We start from the raw sequence: 13,206 nt of genomic DNA on the forward strand, positions 1-13,206 counted from the left end.
GCGCAACTACAACGGTCAAATTATATCAGTGTGATTTGTCTATGATGGTAAGATGATTTCCAAAATGAACCACACAAAATAGCGCTTAACATACTTTGTAAAGTTCCACCTCTTTCTCCTAATGTATAAGGGCTACTGGGGGATGATTTGCATTTTACAAGTGGCTTAAAACCTCATCTCTCAACTTACATGTAATCTCATCTTTTAAATCATTTCATTTTTCAAAATTTAAAATCTTGGAAATGTACATTCTGAACTCTTCAGTTTGCTTCTCGAACAAGGGTACTTTTAAGTCGTTTCATTGGTGTAACTACAGATCTCATGATTGGCACTCCTGACTTTCAAACAAGCTCAAAACTTTAAATGTACAAGGAATCTGTCACCACAAATTGGAGCCAAGACTCCCCAAATCCAACCGTTTTCGCCACAGTGACCGGATAATGTAAGACTGGGATTTCCATGGTTAGTTACTAACACTTGTGCAGGAGACGAGATTTTAAAGTAATGCATAATGAAATGATATCTGAGCCGTGACTGAGCAACATGTAAAAGACTGTCTACGTGTTACCGTGTGTTAAGTCGAAATGTTACACATTCTTGTTAATAGTTATTCCACCCGACCCCTATGCCCCCCCCAAAAAAAATTTGTGGAAAAACCTGAAGTCTGTGATAACCTCGTTACCCCAGGCAAAAAGAAATACAAAGTCGAGCTTAAATGTTAAACACAAATAAAAACTGGACTATCAATATTAAAAACACAGCACCATTAACAACATGGAAATTTGTTCACACATGCAAAAGTTAAGGGTTCGTCACACACGGCCACACGGAAATTAAAACGTCGGGCAAGCTCAAGAAAATGGAGACAATAATGAGGATGAAGAAGAGAGGATGGCGGAGCAGAGTAGCAGATGGAGAGCGGAAAGAGAGAGAGAGAGAGACGAGCATGCGTGGGGTGCTTGGCATCCAGATCAAAAGCCAAAAGGGGAGGAATGAGCCACAATTTCGTCCTTCAGTGTTTTTTTTAGTCAACATGCACCAAATGTCTCCATTTGCTTTCCATTCTTCACTTGTGTCTTCGGTCTTTTTCGACATTGGGCACCGGACGACCTCAACCTCGAGGCGTCATTGAAAAGCTTCCTGGTACTGTGGAAAGGGCGTCGGCTTTAAAATAAAAACATAAAAACTACTCGACGACCGAATTCCATGCATCTGCACACGCCTATACATGCATGTGATGCGGCAGCCAGCCAATGCAAATGATCATCTCCAACTGCCCAATTTATAATTAAAAACTTGAAAAGTGGTAGGTATGTTAATTTTGTTAGGTTAAACAAAATGCATGTTTTACGCTAAAGAATCAGTTGAACAACACAGCAGTGAGAAATATAAGTTGAGCCATAGCTAATTTGTTACAGTTCCAACAGCTCCAACAGAGCCAAACCTATAGAAATCCAAGACCGTACTGGATTTCCATAAGATTTCAATGGATTTTAATGGATACAGAACTCCCTACCATTACTTTAAAACAAAGGTGGGGTGTTAGTTTTGTCTTTGTCTCCCCTCCCACCGTGACCCTCCTCCTCCATAGCCAGGTACCTGGAATTTGTGCAAGTGCTATGGATGCCATTGTGCAACCAACTCATGGAAGTGCACAACTAAATTTCAACACAATGTGCACAAACTTGCCATACGCATTCCCACAATGCAACTGATTTGGGAGGGGATGTGAAATAATGGCAACGGCATTCAGGTATCCCAACGGTTTTGGTTTTGTCAGGGAAAATAAACTGTGGACTACTGAGAAACCAAACCCTATTTGCTTTACTTTGGACTGAATCCTGCAATCAACCCGATCAAATTTTAGTGATTAAAATCTGCATAATCATTAATGTATTTAATTCATATCACATGTCAATTGGGTTAAAAAAGCGTTCCCTTCTGGATATCCCTATTTTTTACCAGTAAGAACAGTAAGGGCTTAACGACTAACCAAAACTGACTATTTGTGCATAAAACTTATTTTTCTTTCTTTCTCCATCAGTCCTCAATTTTTGGAATTTCTTCTTTTCACAGAGTTCAAAAGAGAATGGAAAGTGACAATCCAACAGGTCAAAATATTGTAATTATTTTGTACCAAATTATTTTCCAAGCGACGTCAATTACTGCCACAAAAAAAACTTTACTCTTTGTAACTTTTGAAAGTCCTTTCTGCTCCTTTGTGCACAAGGCTACAAGCTGAAACTCTACTGTTATTGCAAAAACAATTTGAAGAAAAAAAGGGGGCTCGACTCCTGAGAAAATTTTCAGGACTCTGCTATTTAAAACAAAAATATACTCTAGAAGTAACCATTCAGTGTTTACCAAAATTGTCAGTTAAGGGTCGTTAGCCTGTGCCTAGGCCAACCTTTCCTACTGACTGAGAAATATGCTTATCGTTAATAGCATTGAATTTTCTGCTGTGCTTAGCAGAGATCATCAGCTTCAAGGTTTATATAGCAACAAAACTGGGCCCCTGAAAAGGCATTAGCTTAGTTCAGGATTAATTTGAAATTAAAAGACGGTATCAGTTGTAATTGATCTAAAGAAACCTGTGTTGATTAAATTGGTTGATACATTTCCTAAAGGCCCATCAGGTTACATTCACATTTGAAGTAGAAATCAAGAAAAGGGTCAATTGATTGAGTGAACATGTTTTCCACTCTCCAAAGTTTAGGGGCTTAAGATTTCAGCAGACGGTAATTCAATCACTTTCTACGAGTCACATTGCTGCTACCAATCAACAAAATTGACCGTTACCATGAATAAACTGTGCACTAGATTTTCACTACTTTTCCCCAAAGTTTTTGACTTCTTTTCGAAACTTAAGCAGTTTTCATGTTACATTTCTAGCAGGCTGCTGTAATTCCAAATTGTCCAAACAGCCTTTTCATAACGGGGTCACATCCCAACTACAAGATCCCCTTCAAAGGAAAATAAAAGGGTATAACACCTTACATTGCCAGCGTCCACTGGGTTAGTCAACTTAAGACATTAATTTCAACAATATCCAGATGAACAGTGCACAGCTCTTGAAAATGTAAGACACAGGATTTTGAGTTTCTTAGGGGCACAGTGCAAAGTGACTGGACGAGTGATGGTGGCACCTCTACAAACGTTGCAGAACTCTGTTACAAGATGTCACTCAACAAAATCGAGTCCATTAATGTCACCACAGTGCTGTAGCTGAGTACTTTTTGTTATGAGAACAGAAACAGAAAAATTCAACTCACAAACGGGTGCGAGTATGAATACCAATATGAAATCTGACAACCCTCCAGTATACTTTGACGAGCACAAGTGAGCAGACAAGAGAACTCTCAGTTCAAGTCTGAGTTTGAGTTACACAATTACCACAACACCGAGTCACACTTTATATGCAGCAGGTGCAGTTAATGCTGTGAACAGTCTCAAGCAGCTGGCCTCGTAATAACATCAAAGGAACAACATGCAATTATTAAGCATTCACTGAGCAATGATTGACAAATAAAATGCACTGTGCATGTCAGATATAGGCTCCAGAATTACATGTGGCATATTTGGATTATTAAGACTGCATGGAACTGTACATTGATTGATTAAAAGAAAGATGGTTTCAGCCAAAGTTGAGTTCATTAAATATGCATGTCAAGAAAATAACACTGTGGGTCAAGCTCTGGTTGGACTCTGAAACAGATCATGGCAAAATGGCCGCTGCTTGAGATGTCAAAGGTCGAGTGTTGTTTTTAAGTATGTGTAGTCACCACAATCACAACGAACAGCATGGACACAAACTGATCAGCCATTGCAGTCATGACAGTGTGTCAGTATAAGTCCTACTGTCTCATCACACCACGGCCATCTTGGACTAGTTCCCAACAGTATAATTCCCCATCACTGGGACCCTCATCATGTCACGGGCACCAGCCTACTTTTGAACCAGATATGAATTCTGCGCCATCACAAACTAGTTCCCAAAGGGCCCACTGACATTAACTTCGGTCAGAAACTTATCAGAGGCACCATGTTTCAGGATTTCAATCCTAGGTGACCATACTGTGAAGGACGTCGATGACTGCAATGTCTCATTTTGAAAACAGCAGCAGCACAAAAGACAGCAATCTGCATGCCAGACAAAAGGAAAAAACAACCCCCTCCCCAAAAAAAATCAGAAGACAACTACGGAGAGAGGCTAACCTGATTTCGTTTGCGGAGAGCCTAGGATGCAAACGAGAAAAAAAGGAGAGGATCAGGAAAACATGGGGGAGGGAGAGAGGACAAGGGATAAAGATTGAAAACAGGGCAGAATAGAAGCAAAGAAAGGAGGACAAAATGTTGAAGTGGCGAGAGGTGGACAAAAGTTGTAAAGACGACAGCAAAGTAGATAATAGAGGAAGAGGAAAAAACAACATTAAACATTGGAATGACAGGAGTGAAAGTTGTGGGGAAAAGTGGTGATTGTGGAGACAACACGAGAAAATAAAATGTTAGAACAGAGCAAGGACAGGAGACAAAGCAACAGCGGGATTAGTGAGAAGTGCAACCGTCATACAGATGCAGAAATGATGGACGATTAAGGAACAGAAAAAAATAGGCACGTCAGGTGATAGACAATGAATGGGAAGGACAGAGAAAATTGGCGAAAGTCAAGACGAAGCAAGAGGGAAAACAGGCACAATGGTAATGGGTCATTGATAAGACAGATGCCAAAACAATTGAAAGAAAAAGGTATGACAAGGAAAAATGCAATGAAATTAAGACGATGGATGCAAAAAAATGGATGACAATACCAAAAGAGATGGAAAGGATGAGGAGGAATGAAAGAAATTGGAGGAAAAAAATGGACAAACAAAATCACAGGGAAAAAAAAACAAGTTGGAGGAAAGGGGGTGAAACACAGAGCAAAATGCCGAGAGAACAAAGATCAGAAGCGAAGGGCAGGTTGTGGGCGGAGCAAGGGGGAGGGAGGATTGGGAGAGAAGAAAAAAAACACCGGAAAACATCAATGACACGGCACAGTATCTACACAATAAGTCCAAATATGCGTCGTCACGAATCAACAGCGGCTACACAGGGCAGGGATGCGGAATGCCATCACTTGATAGAAGGCTTCACTTGACAAAATGTCTCACAGAATTTTTATAAATGGACAAGGAAATGACAGGCGAGCCATGGGAAAGTTGGTAAATGGTGGCAAATACTGTGCACATCAGTGCCCTGTAAAACCGGAGTCGCCTAGGCATATATTTGTTCAAGCATTAGGTCTGTATATGCAAAGTTGATTTTAGAAACCTCTGATCTTTCTTAATCATTCAAGGAGACAGTACCATTCATTAATGAGATGAGAGGATTGTTCTGGAAAATGACACTCCAATAGTTGAGAATAATTTCACCAACGGATTTGGCTGCAAGAGCGAGCATGCTTGACAATGAATTCAAGAACACTTTAAACAAATGTTCAAAACGTTTGAGAAAAAGTTTCAAAATCACTGGAGCTTTTGTACAAGGTACCCAAATACGCCATCGAATTGATCTGAACATGGCGCATACCGGTTTCATTTTGGAAAACAATAAAGCATAGAAAAAGCAGTCCAAAGTGAAAACAGTCCAAAGAGAAAGCCAAAAAAGCCGAAAATGAGCAATCTTAAAGTCATTCAGAAAATGCAGAGAAAAACAGGGCGAAAAGAATCTGAGATCTAAAATCTGGCATACATGTATAAGATTTGACCAATCGATGTGTATTCACCAACAGGCTGTCAAAAAAGAAATACTCAATTTTTTTGGTCACAACGGGTGGCTAACGATAATTTAAGAGTTGATACCCGTAAACCAGTTGAGGTGACATGGAATGTTCTTCAAAAGTTTGAACAGCACTTTTTGTTTATACTTTTGGCTCTGAGGTACTACTTTTTATTAGCAAATAAAAGTGGTCAAAAGAAAGAGACAAGCCTAGTACATGTATCTGGGATCTGACTGGCTAAAACTGAACTGGAAAGCTCTGCATTAGGAGGCTGTCCTAGTAGGTGAGAGATCTAATATTACTGGTCCCTGGCGAGGTATTTTTGGGGGGAACGAAGGGGGCTGTACCCTAATTTTCTTAACTTTCAACCTCTGACCCCTCTTAATCCTATTAGGGAATAAACACCTCTAACCAGCAATATCTGATTGAACACGACTTTTTATCCATGCTTCATATTTTCTAACAAAGATCCAACTTATTCCTTCCAATCAAGACAAATTGGAACTAACCTTCCACACCGAGAAAACTTTTTCTTAATTGAACATTCGTGCTCGAATGTATGTACATGTGACCGATTCACCGTCACTCTTCATCACATTTTCGAACTGAAACTCTGAGTTGTACATCATTTGAGATCACCTGATCTCGTATGTGAGTCTGTACCCAAACGACACCCGTGCAGAGTTGACGGAAGACGTGCACATCACACCCTACACCTCTTGTACATTCAGCATCTTAAACTACGGACTGACCAAAGGCATCCGGAGGTACGGCAGAGTATTGTATTGAACCATTTCATTATAAGGCATGCATCATCTGCTCGTTCAGTGACACTATATTTTGGGTGGCTGCTATGCAAAATGTGACAAGGAGAGGTTGCATTGTCATCCTGCCACAGAAGGCCAACAATTCACATCTGACAAAAATGACCTGAAATCAAAGGCCACATGTGTACACCATTCTGAATAAACAGAAAATAGCCTCCCTGATTGATTTTGAAAGGTTACATATTTGAAAGCTGGTGTGCTGACAGTATCAATGCTGTGGAAGGAACTAATATGCTGGGAAAGCTGTTCCTTTCAAAAAAACATGAATTTTTGCCTTTTTCTGCAAGGATCATATGGACCCCCCCAAAAAAAATTCACTGAATCAACAAATATTTTGAGGACATGCATCAACGGGCACGGTACCATAATGGATGCAGCATATGCAGTATTCAGTTCTCAACGAATATACATAGTGTGCATGTTTCTGCGAAAAAAAAGAACGAAAAAATTACGACAGCTGAATTTCAACTTTTGACAATTATCACTGTTTCTCATTGGTTTCCCTCATGGCAATGAACACAAAACATCTGATCTGGTCCATGGAATGATCTTGGCCTCTACGATTACCAAACCCAAACCAGTCCAATGCATAAAATCTTTGACACAAATTCAGATTTGCACGATTTCATGAGCACCTCTGTTATTACACTTTGCACAGAGCCTGCTGGGATTACAACGTCAGGGAAAAGACAGAACGTTGTCTATCCGATGTTATAGTCGGAACTGCAATCAAGCTATCAATGAGTCATTTAAGGGTTCCGCAAGCTCTCTCTGGTAAGCCGCACACAAGTCAAGAGCCTGCCAATCTACCGTTAGTTTTGTGGTTAAACTCAAATCACAAGGTGCAAACTGAGTGTGCCCATTTGTCGTGAGTCGTCATTTATGAATATTTCAACAAATGCTCTTGCCGCCCGTCCAACGATAGTCAAGCTCTGCTCAAATTTCTTGGGAATCCGATGTGAAAAAAATCTGAGTAAGCATCAACGTAAAGTACACCTTTAAAATGCTTTGCCGTTGATGAAACACTGAGTTTGAAATGACTTTATTAGACTCAACGACAACCTTTGTAAAAAAGACATACATAAACATGTGCTACTTTATTTATTCTTGCATCATTGTATCAGCCCACAACAAAATAATCGTATTTTTGAGTTCTAATTTACGTTAACAAATGAAAAGTCATATTTTCAACGACGCAAACTCAAAAAGTATCACCCAATCCTTCTTTCTGTTAAAATATTACCAATTATTATCATCCAAGTCTTTCAACACTGCAGCAATCTCAGTCAGGGTCCCCTACCACCAACATACAGAATTTGATTCACAGCATCCGGAGTACAAGGCAAAAACAGTCTCTGAAATGATGGCTGCAGTTGAGACCACCCATTAAAAAAAATGTCAACAAAACTAAAAATACTCTACGTAGTTTTTTTTTTCTACTGTCGTGCAGGATGCAAATTAATTTGGAATTAGGACGGGCAATCTGTTAGTGGTCATCAAACCCCCTAACCTTGGCTTTGGTTCTTGTGGCTCAGACCCGCAGAAAAAGGAACGGTAGCAACGAGAGGTCAAGACAGGTTCAAGAAATGCGAAAAAGAAGGAGAGCGACAGGAACGTAAGGAATGGAAAACAAAAAGAAACCAAAAAAATATAATAAATAAAATAAAAAGCAATATTTCCCAGTGAAAGTTAAAAAAAAATATCAACCATGAGAAATCAAAATGTGATTCTTACTGGACCATTCTCTCATTTTGTAGGTTGGGTCACGAGGGTGGGATGATTATGAAAGGAAAAGGGGAAAAATGAAAAAAATACATCATTTATTCAATACATTTTGTTTTTCAAGGGAAAACTTTAAATAGTATTTTTTTTTCCTCAGTGGCTTCTGCAGCTTGAAAACTCTAAGGAGAAATTCATCAAAAGATTAAATGGCAACATCAGAAAATACCTGACACTTCAGTTCCTCTTGTTTTGTTCTCTTGGGAATCAAGCATGTTCCAGAACCATAAAACCTACTGTTGGCAACTGATCTTTTACTCAGTTGATGCCCTCTCCTCAATTCGGGGGAGCAAAACTTTTTCCAATAAAAATAAATAAACTTGTGGTTGACACCTCATTGCCTCTGTCGCAATAAAAAAAAACAACACAGTCCAAAAAGGCATCTAGTATCTGCTACCCAAATATACAATGCCCAATGCCTCTGAAAAAAAATGTCTGTAACATGATCGTTTACTCCAGCTCATCAGTTCATCTATGTTCTGTGAAATGTTTCTTATTGGCAATGCTTCCACCTTTTGTTATGCAGATACAAATAAAGCCAAGCGGTGAAGCTGGAAAGCAACGGTCACCGCCCTTTTGAGTTCTGCATTTTAGGCATGTTCTATAAATCCTCAACCCACGAACTACCGAGGCAAATTGCACTCTGCAAGTTTCTCTCTGTCTTTAAATACTTGAAGGCAAGATCAAATTAAAGGCCTGAAAACAAAAGTTGTAGCCAAAGTTGACCAAAAAATTTTGAAAAAAGGAGAGTTAGGTTTCAGGAGAGTGCATGTAACTATCATGGCTTTGAAGTACAAATTCGCAACTTTTTTTTCTTTTCTTGAGCAAATTTTTTTGGGTTTATATAACAGGAAATATGAATAATATACACATTTATCAGAAAACTGTAGGAAACCTGTGGGTTGCACATTCAGAAATGCACGGGCAACAGAGGTACACTGTACACGTTGTCGTTCAGAAAAAATCACCAAGGGTACACCAGTGACTTCTATCAAAGTACACGTGGCTTTACTGCAGTTTTTTTGACAAGCTGGTTGTGTACTCGGTGCAAATCAGTTTGGAAACCGAACTCGTTTTTCATCATTTTGTCCAACTCTGGCTTTGCCTTTTTTTCTTTTTTTTTTTTTTAAGGGGAGGTCAGATGTAGTCACAAATCAAGACGGAATGGGTATTATCAACGACACAGCATTTCACGTGGCAGTCAAGTTGAAATGAAAATGAACTCCGCTAACAAACTTGCAAATATCTACGGCACGGGCACAAAGGTCATGACAAGTCAAACACTAGGTCATGAGAGGTCAAAGGGCAGTTCAGTCTCACTCAGAGAAATCTGTGAACCATGGGAGGGGGAGGACTTGGCAGTTTTTTGGGGGGAAGCCAGGAAGAGATCTGGGTGATCAGGTTTTCGTGAGAGACAAAAAAAGCACCCCCCACCCCCAAAAAAATTGGGAGCTGCATGTACATTAAGTTTTGTTTCACACTTATTCTCAAACTTCAAGCGCTCGCACATTGAGCACCTGTTGGACAAACATTGCGTTGTCCCTGTCTTGAGATTGCAAATCAGTTGGCACTGTATCAAATGGCATTATTTAAAGCAAAACTACCAACTGAAGGTGAACAAGAAATCCCGACATGAAAGATGAGATTGGGAAGTTGGGTTGCCATGGCAATTAGCAATGCAAGCACTGGAAGACAAGGTAAAGACCAAATTTTTCCTATAATAGAAACAGCATGGCCTCCTCATTTCTGAGCCCTCTACATTTATCTAAAAGATCAAAAGCGTTCCGATATAGAAACTGTAAGAGGAACAAGTGATAAACATGTTGCTTTCATACTGGGCTGACTAGACCCCTCCCCGATGTTTTTGACACACCTCCCAAGGTCACAATCTCAGGAAATCATAAGACTGAACTGACCCTCACTGATGTTTTGGGGTTTTTTGTTTAGTTTAGTAATGCAGGCGGGCATATCCAAGTGATCTCATGTTTTGTGTCGTGGACCCGTACTTACGAGACATAGCATTTTTCACGGTTGTTGAGGATATCTCTGGGGTCAATCAGGGAGAACACAACTCATGTGTTAATGAACCGTTTGCCGTTTTGAACGAACAGAAAACTGTGTCTATTCAACGCAATGATCCAACTTGAGAAGTTCCACAGTGTAATGACTACAGTTTCCAATTTTTTTCTAAAACAAAACAAAACGGGCAAATCATGCCTTTGATTTGAAAATATGCCCCATATTGTCTTGAATGTTTGATTTTTCTCCTTTATAACTGAACAATACTTCATCTGCCCAACACAATAAGCCTTTTGCAAATTAACTTTGACCCAAATCTGGTACACTGAGTTCTTTAAATTCACGTGAACATAACAACTTGAATTCTCCTTACTTAAACCACTGTTGCTATACCTCATGATTCAGGGCAAGCTTTTGCTTAGTTACATAAGAGATGCCTTGCAACAATACACTGTTCTCAATGGATAAGAAGGGTACAAAGGAACCAGTCCATTCCAGAGATGGTGGTCGCTATGCGAAAGCTTGCCCTGAATCACGAGGTATAGCAACAGTGTGTTTAGTCTGGGGATTTTAAATCGTAATGTTTATGTGCAGTCAGATAACTCCGTGCACCAAATTTTATTCAAATTTAACTTGCACTGGTTAATAGACCGTATTTGCGGCGTCCCCAATTTCAGTCGTATTCCTGAATGTACAGTATTAATTTTAAACCCGTAATGGGATGGTACCAGGTTTTTTGGGGGGTCAGAATGAAATTGTAGAATATAGTCTGGTTCGTTGAATTTAACGTTTTCCAATAAATACACTACGTTGGGGAAGATGACTGAAATTGGGGACGCCATGAATACGGTCTATTCACACCGGATATCAAAATATTCACTGGAATACACCCGGTAGATAGTTGACAATAAAATGGCAAATGATGCTTTCTTTATACAAAATGTGACTTGCCAGGCTAGTGTCATTAGAGGTAGCTCAACAGAACTTGGCGATTGTTCTAGGCTTACTAAATAATATACTGCTTTGATAAAAAAAAGAGAAGAAACGTTTCGAGTACTTACTGGAAAAGTTCCTGGTGGCCAGCATAGTTGTCAAAATGGCTCCCTGTGAACGAATCCAAAACTTACTTCACTCATGTCACTGTTTACGCCCTGTGGGACTTTCCAAACACCAAATAAATTAAAACAGGGTACTGACCAAGTGTGCGTTCAATCACTTTTTCACTCGCCGGGACTCCCGCGGAAATATGACAGTCAAATTCCATGAAATTTCCAGTATTTTCCAGGACTAAAATAAATGTATAATGGTTTCCAGACACCCAATGCCATTTCACACAGAAAAGGTGGTTGGTATAATGCACTAAAGACTGTCATAGCCACTAACTAACTGACGAGGAGCGCCTGTAAATTTATCATTATTCTGTTGTCGCATCAAAGAAGCCCATTAAATATAAGGCTGTAATGATTTGATTTCCAGGACTTTTTTTCATCTGACAACATGACTCCAGGATACCCTCCCCCCAAAAAAACCTTTCCATGACTCTTCAGGACAATTTTTTTACAGTATTTTTTATGATTTGCCATGACCGTTGGAACCCCGCAACTCAACAAAATGTGGCTGCGTTCGGAAGTCACAACTTTGGCTAGAGATGTCGTGTGTGGCTTTCCATAGATACATGTATGCATAGTATTTCTTGTTGCAGCCAGTTAAATTCAGACTTGGACTTATTCAACCACATTGGAAAACCGTCATGCGTGTACTTGGGTACGCCTCAATGGTGTCTTATTACTGACTAAGCCTTTTCTCACGTTGGCAGACATCCAAGCCAACACTGTCATTCGTAAGTGAGAGGAAGATTCATGACAAACTGTCCTGCCTAAGGACACAATGCAACAAGTTGACAATGGTCAGATTTACACTTTCATATGGGGGCATGCATTACTGGTGTCCTACTACCGACAGAATCTTCCTTCATGTTGGCAGTCATCTGAGCCAAACCTGCTCCACGTTTCCATGAGTGGATAGGATTCAACGTATGGCAAAGTGTCTTGCCTTTGGACACCATGCCACTTCGTAATTTGACAGCAGAGAGACTTGAGCGTTCATAGTTGGGCATTCCCTTGTGCCATTCAACCACCTGCGCCTTTAAGTTGGCAATTATCCAAACCAAGACTCCGCTCCCCGTTTGCAAAGACTCATGAGAGGTTACAAACCAACTTGTGACAAAGCGTCTTGCCTATGGACACAATGCCACAAGCTCACAGGCTGGTCTCGAACCGGCAACCTTGAGGCATCTACTGCACAGTCCTCAACTCAAGGTACAAGGCCAGGAGGCCACAGCACTGAGCTTGGTCTGGATTTCCTTACCTTGAGTTTGCGCCGAGCATTGAATTTCTTCAAGCAGTCAACAGTTTCCTGTCTGTGCATGCCCGATGCTACATGCTCCGAGTTCTAAACAAAAACCAATCAAGGATCACTTCCAGTGTCAAATATTATCAAAAGTATCCACAAATTGACAAAGACACACTGCCTACTGTTCCCATGGTAGAGGCAACCGAAGTTTGCAGAAACATCGCCCTTGGTTGGTCAAGCCAGATTTGACTTCGAAATATGCATTTGCCCTACATGTATTAACAAGCGTCATGTTTTCATTTTGTTGAATTTTGTGTTTCGATAGCTGAATGAGATTTTATAACACTTAGTGAATCTTTTTTCTTACTTTTGCATTGATGGCTGGCCATAGTTTTACCAGCCACGTGTGAGCAAAATACATGTATGATCGTGACACACACATAGACAGAGCAGATCGTATCTAGAGTACTT

The 13,206-nt window shown here is 40.1% G+C and overlaps 1 protein-coding gene across 24 annotated transcripts in view; it reads right to left on the bottom strand.

The window, feature by feature from the left end:
- The window catches only part of LOC110977564 (calcium/calmodulin-dependent protein kinase type II delta chain-like), an 89,337-nt gene that overhangs the window by 19,345 nt on the left and 56,786 nt on the right, over positions 1 to 13,206 (bottom strand). For 6 of the 24 annotated variants that reach the window (XM_087129745.1, XM_087129741.1, XM_087129744.1 and 3 more), the window contains exons 10-11: positions 12,751 to 12,834; positions 11,445 to 11,487 (exon numbers count right to left, since the gene is read on the bottom strand). In XM_087129745.1, the coding sequence (XP_086985871.1) occupies positions 11,445 to 11,487; positions 12,751 to 12,834 (127 nt within the window). Of the gene's footprint in view, positions 1 to 4,215; positions 4,237 to 8,319; positions 8,329 to 10,374; positions 10,411 to 11,444; positions 11,488 to 12,750; positions 12,835 to 13,206 lie in introns of all 24 variants that reach the window. The other 18 variants (XM_087129725.1, XM_087129723.1, XM_087129722.1 and 15 more) reach the window with 5 other exon arrangements.

Source organism: Acanthaster planci, linkage group LG19 (genome assembly GCF_054643075.1).
Source record: "Acanthaster planci isolate LZ-2023a linkage group LG19, COTS_SCS, whole genome shotgun sequence".
NCBI lineage: Eukaryota > Metazoa > Echinodermata > Asteroidea > Valvatida > Acanthasteridae > Acanthaster > Acanthaster planci.